This window comes from Microcaecilia unicolor, chromosome 1, assembly GCF_901765095.1.
Source record: "Microcaecilia unicolor chromosome 1, aMicUni1.1, whole genome shotgun sequence".
NCBI classification, from domain to species: domain Eukaryota; kingdom Metazoa; phylum Chordata; class Amphibia; order Gymnophiona; family Siphonopidae; genus Microcaecilia; species Microcaecilia unicolor.
The window spans coordinates 622,973,229-622,987,167 of record NC_044031.1 but is presented as its reverse complement, the minus strand read 5'-3'; the positions used below and the strand labels follow the sequence as shown (position 1 = coordinate 622,987,167).

Below are 13,939 nucleotides of genomic sequence, written 5' to 3'. Positions count from 1 at the left end.
AGAGTAAATTAAGCAGTCAAGTACAGAGAATTCATTTCCGGAATGAGAAATAAAGTGGTATTGCGTTAAAGTTCATTAGTGACAAAGTAAATGAAGCATAGCACACAAGTGTCGCAATCTCACGCTGTAACCGTCTCCCTTTTCTGTGTCAAATTATTCTGTGCAGAAAATGTGCAGAAGTGCTATGTGGGAGACACAGGCTAGATATTAAAGATAAGAATTAATTCATACAGGCATAAGATCAGATGCTACAAAACAAAACTAAGGGGAGCACTTTTCAGATGCCAAAGCACTGCATCAATGATCTTATGGTCAGAATACTAAAAGTTTTAACATAACCCAGGAATGTTAACACATTTGAAGTTAAAATAAGATACTTTGCAACCAATGAGAAAGGACTTCACAAAGAAGTGGGTTTCCTATCACATTATAAACCATAAAATTATACTGCTTTGTCACCCTCTGATCACCCATCCATCTCTCTCTATTTCCCACTCCCCTCTACCAACCCAACCTATCATGTATTTTAAAGGAAATGGGATTAATACAGTTTGATATTTGAAGTAATTAGATTTCTGTATTGTTATTGCTCATAGTGAAATAATTTTGATAGTGGTAGTCCAGAATTGGCTTGAAGACCTTTCTGAGTGCGAACGTTCTGAATCCAGGCTACAGTGATAATTAACAACCGCTTCATAGTGTAAATCAAAAGATCTGTGCTCTGTCTACAGCACTTCATTACAATGCATTTCCAATGCTCTTAGAGGGGCACTTAACAGGCATGCGAAGAGCTGAACTGGAAGCAGTCAGACAACAATGGTCTTTTCCTCTACTCAAAGGGAGGTTACCCTAACACAGCCACTGCTCTCACTGCCTTGCTCTTCTGTTCCTTGCACTCAAGTTCTGCTGCACACACAAAGCTCTTGGGAGTCAGATTTGGCTGTCTATAGTTCTTCCACATGCTCCTTGCACTCACCTCTGCTGTGGGAGATGGTGACGGAGAGTCAGGTTTGGCTGTGTATGGCTCATTCCTGCGTACCTCGATCACTTTCTTCAACTCCTTCAGCTCACTAGGATGAGGTGTGGCCCTGCGCTGCAGGCCCTGTACATGAGGAAAACACATGGTTACAATAGTTGCTACAGACACATAACACTTTATCTTGTACATAAATATTGACATACTAGGACAGACCGAAGGTAAATCAAGCCCAGCATCCTGTTTCTAACAGTAGTCAATCCAGGTCACAAGTACCTGACAAGATCCCAAAAAAGTACAATACATTTTATGCTGCTTATCCTAGAAATAAGAGGTAGATTTTCCCCAAGTCTATTTTAATAATGGTCTATGTTCTTTTCCTTTAGGAAGCTATCCAAACCTTTTTTAAACCCAGATAAGCTAACTGCTTTTACCACATTCTCTGGCAACTAATTCCAGAGTTTAATTACACATTGAGTGAAGAAAAATTTTCTCCGATTCGTTTTAAATTTATTACTTTGTAGCTTCATTGCATGCCCCCTACTCCTAGTATTTTTGGAAAGCGTAAACGAGCGATTCACATCTAGCAGTTCCACTCCACTCATTAATTTATAGACCTCTATCATATCTCCCCTCAGTCGTCTTTTCTCCAAGCTAAAGAGCCCTAGCTGCTTTAGCTTTTCCTCACAAGGAAACTGTCCCATCCCCTTTATCAACCATCTTGAGTCACTCAAGTTAGCCGATTCTAGGTCAAGAATGTTGGCATATTCACTAGCTGCCCGCAAGAGGAACTGCATGGCAATATTGTCCAGAAGAGCCTTTTAATTACAGGTACTTTCCCAGTGGACCAATCTAGGGGGGGGGGGGGGGGCGTTGGGTCTTTTTGATTGTGAAGGTAGGGGATTAACAGGGATTGCAGGGATTTCAACTTGGTGCCAGATAAATCCAGAGATATGCAGTTCCAGGTTTAGTATAGGGAAGGGAAATCTAATAGAGTGTTGCAATCCATTATGGAGGTTAATGGCTTAGTTGATACCTGGAGGCAACTGTACCCCATGGATAGGGAATTTACTTTCTACTCCCTTTCCAACGCTCATTCCAGAATGGATTCTTTTCTTGTCTCTTGTGCTGTACTTTCTGATGTACTGAGGGTTGAACTATTAAACTTGCCACTCTTTCAGACCATGAGGCTGTACACCTAGAGATAGACCTTGTTCCCGAACCCCTATCCCATAAACAGTGGTAGTTGGATATGAGGGGATCTGGCATTTCAAAAAATTTTGTAGCAAGCTATAGTGGAATATTTTCAGATCAACGTAAGGACTCAAAGGTTTTGAAGTGGTGGGATACCTTCAAAGCAACTATAAGGGGGGGGGGTGACGATGATCTATATTATCAAGTATCATAAGCAGCAATGAGCTCAGCTTGATAGCTTGGATGCAGAAATAAAAATGGTTGAGGAACAGCTTGTACGTTCTAAGGACAATGCTCAAGACTCCAAAGTCTTAGATACCAGTATAGCCAGATCTATAGTGTTTGAGCAGGAATATCCTTGTTGAAGTGAAATGCTAGTTATTATGAGAGTTCTAATAGGGTTGGTCATCTGTTGGCAAGCTATCTGAAGGAAGCCTCTCAGAGTCAGTCTGCACCCCTGATCCAACCTCCCATTACTGCCACAGCAAACATCTTAGCTCAGTTTCATACATATTATGCTACTTTATATCAGACTGTGCATGGTTACATGAGAACACTAGCCTTCAATTTCTAGATGGTCTGGACCACCCCACCCTAATGGGGCCTCAGAGAGATACTTCAAAGGATTTAATTACAGGAGAGGAAGTTTTAGCAGCCATTAAGTCCTTACCATCTCATAAGCTGCCTGATCCAGATGGAGCTCCTGTAGAGTTCTATCAGGTGTTTGCAAAGGACCTTCTCCCTAGTCTTTTACAGTTCTTTAATGATTAAGCTAGTGGTTCCCAAACTTTGTCTTGGAGGCATTCCAGCCAGTCAGAATATCCACAATGAATAATCATGAAGAGATCTGCATGCAGTGGAGGCAGTGAATGCAAATTTCTCTGATGAATATTCATTGTGGATATCCTGAAAACCTGACTGGCTAGGATGCCTCCAGGCCCAAGTTTGGGAACCACTGCCTTTGGCTCGTTAGAGAACTTGGAGGCTGAAGAGATCATAGTGGTCCATGCTAAACCACATCGTGATTGATAGTCGTGTTAAAAAACTACAAATTCATTTCCTAAATAAATATGGACTGCAAAACCTATTCCAAGGTTTCGACCCAATGATTAGCTGAGGTTTTGCCTGCTTTGTTAGGTAGACTGGATTTGTCCTAGGCAGATACTCTTCTGCTCTATAATTTGCTGCATGTGGCACAGACACAAGAAACTCTGGAACTCTTTCTATCCCTAGACACCGAAAAGGCTTTTGACAATATACAGTGGCCCTACCTGTTTCAGGTTATTATGGTGGTTTGGGATGAAGGAATCTTTTCTTAAGAAAGTGCAGATTCTACATACTATACCTATAGCATGAGTTAAAGTGAATGGCTAGCTTTCTGTTCCTATTTCCCTTCAGAAAGGCACTCAACAGGGCTGCCCCCTGTCCCTTTTACTATTTGATTTAGCGCTGGAACTTCTAATATTAACCATTAAGAGTAGTGAATTGATGGTTATGGTTAACTAGATTTGCTATACTGCCATGGCTAACTGGCAGATCTCAGCGGTTTACATTTATCCAAACAACATGAAAGAAAAATAACTGCAAATATTGACAAGAAAGAAGATCAGTCATTCCAGAGAACACATCCACTCATGGACAAGGGACAAAAAAGGGACGGGATAGGGGGTAGGAAACAGGCCAGAGAGGAGGGGGTGGGGGTGGGGATGGGAAAGTATAGAGAAATTCCAGGATTATATTCTACGGTGGAGCGAAGGTTTGAGTGAAAACCCAGGTCTAGTGCATTAGGGGCTGGAATATAAAACAGCAGCATACACAAATGACATTATGTTGCTCTTGCAATGCTTTTCCCTCCCTCACTTATTGGACCTAATTACTCAGTTCAGTTCCTTCTCAAATTATAGGAAAAACTGGGAAAACTCTGTTCTGCCAGTAAACAACTATATTCATGTTCACTCTCTTTTCATGTTGAAACAAATATTCTCACTTATTTAGGGATAAAGATGGCAACACAACTAGAGGGTAACTATCTCTAAGAATGAGGAACACATACAAACGCTTTAACGCTACCACTGACTGCTGGTTTCTTCTACACTTATCATGGTGGTGTCTCAGAGACCATACGAATGGTTCTTGTCCTCAAAGTGATATATATTACAAATGTTGCCGATACTTTTTGTACTTTCTTTTTATAAAAGACTGGAGAAAAGGGTCTCCCGTGCCTTCCTTTGGCAAGGAAAATCACCTTGAATTGCAGTTCATAAACTGAAGGTGTCTAAACTGGCAGGAGGCTTTAACTTTCCAGACCGTAGGAATTATCATTTTTCCTTCCTGTTGAAACAGAGTGGTAACTGGGTTACAAATCCTGTGGGTGTTTCTCAGCAAAGCTGGCTTTCCCTTGAGCAGCAGCTGGCCAGTCCAGTTCCCTTGAGCTACATGGTGGGAATGTCACCTTCCTGTCACCAAGATACCAGCACAATATTGGTGTCTACTTTGGAGGTTTTCCACACCCTTCAGCAAACTTTAGATACTGAGAAATGGGAATTCAGGGCAGATGACTGGTTAAGTGCCAGTATTCAGAGGTGTATTAGGGATTCCAAGATGGCTGCACCCATTCGCGACTTGCTGCAGTACTGATTTCCTGTCTGATGCCTAAGAGATGTGGAAGGGCTGCTGTCTGTGCCTCCCATCTCCCTCCTACATTACCTGGACCGATGGATCGCTATGTGCAGATGCAGAGAGTTGGTTCTGAGATCGGGAGCGGTTCAATATGCGACGCTGGCGATTTGGAGGAACTTTCGGCATCCTTTGGGCCAGATACCACGCTAAGCCCTGATGGAAGAGCTCCACCCCCGCAGCCGCCGGTAACAAGCTCACCGCTTCAGGGAGCTGCGGCGTCGCCCCAAAAGGGAGAACTGACGCCGATAACGCTGGGGACTCAACAACAACGGTCTGAACTGGGAGAAAGGAAGTTAATTCCTCCGGAAAAAGCCTGTACGACTTTAAATGTTGCGGAGGTTCTGGAAGCGACTCGAGAGAGAGAGAAGCTGAACGAAAGATTGTTTTTCCTGCAGACCTAACTACCAAACCGAAGGAGGTAACGTTAGACTCATTATGGGATCTTATGTCCCAGTTGGGGCAAATGTTTCTCTCTCAAACTACTAATTTGACTCAACGTATAACTGAATTGGAACAAAAGACTGAGAAACAAAGAATTGATTTTGACAGCACGACTTCTAAAGCTGATAAAATAGAACAAGGAATAAAAAAAAAGTGGATAATGTACAATTTTCTATTCTGAAAAATGTTTCTAACCTGAGACTTAAAAGTGAACATTTTGAGAATTATATTAGAAGTCAAAACCTTTGCTTTATTAATTTTCCTCATATCTCTATGGTTAAGCCTGCAGATATGTTGAAAAGATATAGAAAATCTATGTATACCCGAGTCAAATTTACCACCCTTCACAAGAGTGTTTTATTTGCCTCAAAAACCAAAGGAATTACAACAAAAACAGAAGGGGGAAAGTTTAGTTATTTCTGCTTTCTTAGAAACGTCGGAAACTGAATTAGCAACGGCTGCGACATTGGTCGCAACCATGGCTTTACCTCCAGATAAGCAATGGATATTCCAGATGTTTTTCAAACATAAGGAAAAACCATTTTTGGGCTTACATATTTCCTTATTTCCGGATTTCTCAAGAGAGACACAAAGACAAAGGAAACAATTTCTCATTTTGAAACCAGCAGTATTGCAAGCAGGTGGTACCTTTTTTCTGAGGTACCCCTGCAAGTGTTTAGTAAGGTTTGGAACTATTAAATACACTTTTATGGACCTATCTCAGCTTTCAACACTCTTAGCTTCCAAGACAACGTCTGGAGCGGGATGAAAAAGAAAAATGGCAACTTCTTCGCAAATGTTATTTCTTATTCTTTTTTCCTCTTAAAGTTCCTCATTTTGATTTTGGAATCACCTTAAATGAAGGACTTGAGTGATAATTTATGATTTCTGAAAATTAAGGATGAAAAAAAATTTCTATGTATCACTTTCTTTCAAGAGTGAATGCTTGAAAATATTATTGTAAAGTATAAATAAATAAGAAATGGGAATTCAGTACACCTTTGTGGAATACAGCTTTTATGAAAATAGATTTGAAAATATTTCTTGGAGAACTTGGCAGCAATGGAACATAAGAACATATGGACAGTCAGCCAGCTGTACGAGAGCAAAGCATTTAAGCCTTTCCATGAGTTGCAAAGCACTGAGCAACTGCAGCTATAAATGCCCCAGACAGCCAGAGAATAAGACTGGACTAGCTCTGACAAACTAAGCACTCCAGCTAAAAAAAGGCAGAGAGAAGAATTAGGCTGCATCCAGAAGGGACGGCTCATGAGTGTGAGCAGGTACCTAGAGAACAGCAAAAAATGCTGCAGGAAAGGAAGTCAAGATAGGGAAACAAGCGAGCTAGAATTGCCAAATTCTGCATTATAAGTTACAGAGAACGCAAACAGAAATGCAGCTGAGGCCAGGAAAAGATGCTCGAGACTACTAGCAGTGCCTAACATCTGAAAAGATGCTCAAGACTACTAGCAGTGCCCAACATCTGATTTTTGCGCTTGAGCGCAATGCCCTAATGATGCCATTGTATAAGTCTTGTGGCAGATCATAACGTACAACAGCCTGGGTGAGACTATATCAGATCACCTAGGCCAACGCCAGATGCTGAATGCCCGCAGATGATGGGTGTCTGTCCAGAAGACACTGCCCATGAAGGTGCGAGGAAAGACCTTGTAGGAATCAGCTCTACCAACAGCGTCCCCACAAACAGCCAGAGACCCATAAATGAGGAGCTATCCAGAACTGCATGGAGGATGTTGCCACCACATGCTAGTTATAGATGTGGCATCCTCAGCTCAAGGGCAGCGAGATACTGATCATCAGAGGAGGAAAATTGCATTTTGCCAGCACCAAAAATGTTGTCACTGTTCAACAAATGAGGACCTGCCACTACTCAGCCCTAGTGCACACTGTCACTTCACTGTGAACGGAAGCACCAGATAGGATAGCGTAGCCCCAAGGGTGTGCCTAAGCACGTGTAGCAAACAATGGAAAACCAGGGCCTATGAGCCTATGACTTATTTGGAACAAAAGTGTCCAGTGTCTGGTGGCATTGTTGAGCACATGGTCCAGCAGCCATTGCTGAGAAGGGCCTCCTAACACAGCCGAGTACAAGTGCCTGAGAGCACTGGCGAAAAGCCAGTAGCTATTATCACTAACAAGACCGGTGCCACTACTGCACACCAATAAGGAGCAGTAGCATTGATAACACTGAAGGCAGTTACAACAGCACCAGACTACAAAATAAGTCTGGACTGCGTTTCCCTTTACGGTCCATGCCATTCTGTAAAGCACAGTGGACTTCAGTGTAATACAGTCAGTGGACCGCAGCATGAAGAAGTGAAACAACGTCCCCTGAGCAGCATTACAGGTGGCTGCCTTAAAGTCCATGAGAGACCTGCACTATGCTAATTACAGGAATGACTCCAGAGTAGACAGCCCTATTCAGATTCTAATCACGAGCTCAATCACAAGGGTAGCTCTGACCTTTACCAAAGCGCCAAAGGACGGAAGCCTAAAGCAGTGAAACCACAAGCCATACAGGAAAGCATGAAAGCACCGAAGCATGCCTAAATAGGGCGTATGAGATTCCTAAGAGAACCCCCCTTTTTAAAAACTACGGGAGAGACTGATGACAATATAAACTGCACCGTCTACATGAGGAAATGAAAGGTAGAGAGCATGCCTAATTGTGAGGCAGGTAAGCGCATGAGGAAACAAATTAAAATGTCAGTGTAAAAAGCAATTCCCATCATAAACCAGAAAGAAAAATCATTACCAGGGCCACTAAAGGTGGAAACTTGGGCTCTAGAAGAAATTGCTGCCATTCAATGGTGGCTGGGAACTGAACCAAAAAACTTCAGACCACTGGAAAAGCTGAAAATGTATTTAAAAATAGCATTTACCTCAGAAAATATCCCATAGAAAGACGAGGGAAACACCTTGAGGGGAATGGTCAAGAGGGCATCAGGGCAAGACGCTCATTAAGGCTGCTCTTGAGTAAGATTGAAATTTCCTGAATATTTTTCCCTGCTAATATGGTTAAGTGCAGAGGAAAAGTCAGGAGTCAGCCCTCCATGTCCCCTGGTGGCCCGCCCTTAGGCAAACAAGGATCGTGCCCTATGCAAATCAGACATGGGATCTGGGCATCTCTGCTGTTCTCAGAGCTGTGAGGAGCCTCAAGATGGAGGGTGAAGTATCACTGAGCCCATGTAGCTCTGTTTCTCTTCCAGGTCAACCCGGCATCATGAGTTCAGCGACAGAGGCAGCATTGGGAAGAAATTGCACCCATTCGTTAGAGAAGGGGCAGAGCTTGGGGAAACACCATGAGTGGAATATCATCTGTTACTCCTGGAGGGGAATATTTCAGCTGGAACTGCATCGGTGCAACAAGTGGTGCCTTTACAGTATGGCAGAAGTATTGGTTCTACTCTAGTAGGAGCCCAGAAACATCCAAATATATTGCAGCCATTGGTGAGACCTGCAGAAATAACAATGAACTCGATATGGTCTGAGGTGGAAATCCTCCTTAGTGTGTGTGACTTTTGTTGGTGCTTTAGTGGCTAATTCTTCCTCCACTGGGACACCGAATTCTTGTGTGGAAACCAGAAAAATAAATTTCTGGACATGGAATCCTCAGTCTCTCAGATATGAGCAGCTGAAAATCAGGTACAGCAGGATGATTTGGTAATGCACCATAAACTCGAGAACTTAGAAAATATGGCTAAGCCTTTGAACTTAAGACTACTGAACTGTCCATCTATACAGTTAACCCCAATTCGTGATATTTTCTATAGTTTTTTGAAAGAAGATTTCAAGTACTCTGAAAATGGAATGCTACCTTTGCAAAAAAATATATTTTCTGCCAGGATCGTCATCTCAGAGAGACAATCTGGAGGCCCCTGTTGCTGCAGAGCTGTCATCTGATAGTTTAAATATTTCTGCTATATTAAAGAGATCTCAGGATGAGGTTGATTTTAGGGCTACTTTGTTAGTTTATTTTGCTTTCTTACAGGATACGGATGTGTTAATTAGGCTTTATTTGAGACCAGTTTTCTCTATCTTATTCTTTATGGGAGACAGAGTTAGGATGTTTCCAGATTTATCTAGATAGACAAAGGAGAGAGGAAAAAATATTTTGATGAGACAAGAGGTATTGGCATTGGGTGCTAAATACCAATTGAGATTTCCTTTTAAGTGCATCCTTGTAAGAAATTTCAAATAACATTTTTTTTAATCCTTCTTAGTTGCATCATGTTCTGGATGGGAAGACTTCGAGGTCAAATGTTCAGTGTGTCAGGTTCTCAGGTTCAGAGCCCGCGGGGCTGGGCTCTGGAGCAAACGTGAGCCCTTGGGCTGCTGACGAGGAGCGACAGCAGCAGGCAAAACCCACCAACCAACACTGGGTAAGCACACCGGCAGGGACTGCAGGCACTGCCCAGCGAACCGGAACACATGGACTGGAATCCCCCGGACTGGGGAACACAGGACTGGAACACTGGACTGCAATCCCCCGGACTGGAACACACACCGGACTGGAGCACATTGGACTGGTCCCCCAGACTGGAGGACACAGGACTGGAACACGGGACTGGAGCACACTGGACTGGTCCACACAGCTTCACCTGCACCTAGCTACTAAGCCCCCCAAGAGCTGAGCTCATGGGTTCGAGTAGCCGGCAGGACTTACTGGACGACACAGGGACCAGGACTAGAACAAGCTGTAACTGAAGTGCACCTAACTCCTAAATTGACCAAAAGAGTTCCTAAGCCCAGCACCAACAGAAAAAGCTCCTAAGCCCTCCACTAACAGCAGTGCTCCTAACAGAAACTAACAGGGGTGCCCCTACGCCCTACACTAACAGAAGTGCAGGGAAACCACAAGGGAAAAGGAAGGGAAGACAAATGCCAGACCTAACACTGGTACTTCCTAAGCACCAAGCTGCAGCAGCTAACCACAGGTCATGAGGAAAAACGGGGCAAGCACAAGGAAACAAGCAGGAAAGCCAAATACCCCAACCACAAAAGGTGCTTCCTAAACACTTACTCACAAGGGAGCTCCCAGCACCAAACTCCAGCACTGCACTAACAGCAGTGCTACACACTGTAACAAAAGGGAAAAACAGGGAAGACAAACACACAAGTCACAAGTGCACACTGCACTAAACTAACCTGGACCTAAAGCAAGTAGCCAGAAGCAAACGTTGCGAAGGCCCTGAAGGAAAGAACCCACTTCCTTATCAAGGCCCTCCCTGATGATGTCACACTCCCTAGACCCAGGCAACAGCACACTAACCCAGAGAGCACACTGAAAACCATAGAGGCCCAACCCACACCAATGCAACACCGTGAAACACTTGAAGCCAGTACACCCAAAGAGAGTTAGAGCAACTCAGACTACCCACACAGGTGCAGTATAGTGAAACAATTAGAGCCCTGCTGCTGGAAGCTGCCAGCACAGAGAGACAGAGCCAGCTCAGAAAGGACAGACAAAGAAACAGAAGCCAGCTAAGAAGCTGACCCCCAGGAAAGAGGTAAGTTTGAGAGGGGTTCAGACCCCAATCATAACAGCACCTCCCCCTCAAGGCTCCCGTGTCCCCACGGGAGCTCCAGGTCTCAAAAGATAATTTAGGTCTCCATGGGTAGCTGTGATGAAATCTCCCAATGGGTTTCACAACATAAATCTGGATGGCTGGGCAGGAAGTAACTAGTACATCTGGAACTTGGAAACCAGAGTGGCTTTGGCTGCCACGAGGCTCTTTAGTATGGCTGCTAGGCAGGATCAGAGTCTTGGATGCACCAAGTGGAGTTCTATTCAACAGGAACCATCTCCTGAAGGAGTCCACAACTTCCTTGACTTCCTGGCATTCCACTGTAGCAGCCAGAACTGGGCTAGAGCCCACACCCATCCTGGAATCTGAAGCCGGACAAGGACTCGAACTGGACTTCGGACTGGACCTCGCCTCTTGGCTGGAGCTGGAACTCAGAAGGAGGTCAACATCTTGGCTGAAATGGGAACGGAGTGGACTCAGCATCTTGCCTGAGACTGCAACCTGATCTGGCCTCTGCCTCTTGGCCGGAGCTGCCACTCAATTCGGACTCAGCCTCTTGGCTGGACTCGGTACTCAGCGTAGACTCAGCATCTCGGCTGGCACGGGAACTCGCTCCGGACTCAGCATCTTGGCCAGAACTGCAACTCACACCGGACTCAGCATCTTGCCTGGAACCGGAACTCCAAGTTGAACCGGACTCAGCATCTTGGCCGGGACTGTAACTTGACCCGGACTCAGCCTCTTGCCTGGGACTGGAACTCCAACTTGACCCGGACTCAGCATCTTGACTGGAACTGGAACTCCAACTCGACCCGGACTCAGCATCTTGACCGGAACTGCAACTTAACCCGGACTCAGCATCTTGCCTGGAACTGGAACTCCAACTTGACCCGGACTCAGCATCTTGGCCGGGACTGCAACTCTCACCGGACTCAGCATCTTGCCCGGAACTGCAACTCGATCCGGACTCAGCATCTTGGCCGGGACTGCAACTTGACCCGGACTCAGCATCTTGACTGGGACTGCAACTTGACCCAGACTCAGCCTCTTGCCCGGGACTGGAACTCCAACTTGACCCGGACAAAGCATCTTGACCGGGACGGCAACTCTCACCGGACTCAGCATCTTGGCCGGGACTGTAACTTGACCCGGACTCAGCATCTTGCCCGGGACTGTAACTCAATTCTGATTCGGCATCTCGGCTGAACTCTGCACTCGGTGCAGACTCAGCACTCATCGTGGACTCATCATCTTGGCTGGGCTCTGCACTCGGTGTAGACTCAGCACTCATCGTGGACTCGTCATCTTGACTGGGCTCTGCACTCGGTGTAGACTCAGCACTCATCGTGGACTCATTGTCTCGGCTGGACTCTGTACTCAGTGCAGACTCAGCACTCATCGTGGACTCAGTATCTCGGCTGGCCTCTACACTCAGTGCAGACTCAGCACTCATCATGGACTCATCACTCGATGTAGACTCAGCATCCCGGCTGGGACTGCAACTCGATCTAGACTCAGCATCTTGACTAGAACTGCAACTCAATCCAGACTCAGCACCTTGACTGGAACTGCAACTCAATCCAGACTCAGCATCTTGACTGGAACTACAACTAGATCCAGACTCAGCATCTTGACTGGAACTACTACTCGATCCAGACTCAGCATCTTGACTAGAACTGCAACTCGATCCAGACTCAGCATCTTGACTGGAACTGCAACTCGATCCAGACTCAGCATCTGGGCTGGAACTGCAACTTGATCCAGACTCAGCATCTTGGCTGCCACTGCTGCAACTCGATCCGGACTCAGCATCTTGGCTGCCACTGCTGCAACTCGGAGTGGACACAGCATCACGGCTGGCCTCAGCACTCGGTGTAGACTCAGCCCACAGCGTGGACTCAGCAGCTCGGCCAGGACTGGCACTTGGCCCGGGACTATTAAGCCACCTTCTTTCAGCTTGGGCCTCAGGAGTATCCCGCAGGGCTGGATCCGATAGGAGTTGGAAGCGGTAAAAGAACAGCTTGGTAGAGGGATCAATAGCAGAAACTGGGTTTTCTTCAAACCCAAGCCAGGAGACACGCTTTCTCTCTGCGGCAGCTTCAGGGGTATCCTTCAAGGCTGGATCAGAAAAAAGGGCAACCCGGTACTCCTGGAGTGTCATAAACGGATCCAGCTCAAAAATGGGGTTGGAACTGGGATCCAAACTGGTACTAGGAGACTCAGTAGACAGCACCACTTGAACTGGACGCAGAGACTTGGCTTGAAGTGCTGCTTGGACTGGAATCGGAGACTCGGTAGAAAGCCTCCCTCGGACTGGACTCCGAGGCTTGAGTGGAAGAGCCCCTTGAACTGGCATCGGCGGCTCAGTGAGAAGCCCTCCTCGGACTGGACTCTGAAGCTTGGCTGGACGCGCTGCTCGGACTGGATTCAGAGGCTTGTCTGGGCGTGCTGCTTGAACTGGACTGGACCCCTGCTGGGCCCAGAGCGTGGAATTCCCAAGACGTCTCCTCTCAGCGACAGCTTCAGGAGTATCCCACAAAGCTGGATTCAAGACCAGGCTGCGGCGATATTCAGCGAGCGTGATAAAAGGGTCCATATCTGAAACTGGGTTTTCAGCGATTCCAAGCCACCGGACACGTTTTCTCTCAGCTGCCGCTTCAGGGGTCTTCTTCAAAACAGGATGAGACAAAAGTTTCGCACGATACTGACGAAGAGTCATAGAAGGATCAAGAACAATGATGGAGCTGGACCCCAGCTGGGTCAGCTAGGCGGGGGTTCTTGCCGGGCTCATGGCCTTCGCAATCTGTCAAGTTCTCAGGTTCAGAGCCCGCGGGGCTGGGCTCTGGAGCAAACGTGAGCCCTTGGGCTGCTGACGAGGAGCGACAGCAGCAGGCAAAACCCACCAACCAACACTGGGTAAGCACACCGGCAGGGACTGCAGGTACTGCCCAGCGAACCGGAACACATGGACTGGAATCCCCCGGACTGGGGAACACAGGACTGGAACACTGGACTGCAATCCCCCGGCCTGGAACACACACCGGACTGGAACACACCGGACTGGAGGACACAGGACTGGAACACGGGACTGGAGCACACT

General features: G+C 46.1%; 1 protein-coding gene across 1 annotated transcript in view; it reads right to left on the bottom strand.

The window, feature by feature from the left end:
• Nucleotides 1–13,939, bottom strand: part of SCRIB (scribble planar cell polarity protein) — a 630,584-nt gene that overhangs the window by 256,924 nt on the left and 359,721 nt on the right. Inside the window, 1 exon segment of the mRNA XM_030220397.1 lies at nt 977–1,102. Coding sequence (XP_030076257.1) covers nt 977–1,102 — 126 coding nt within the window.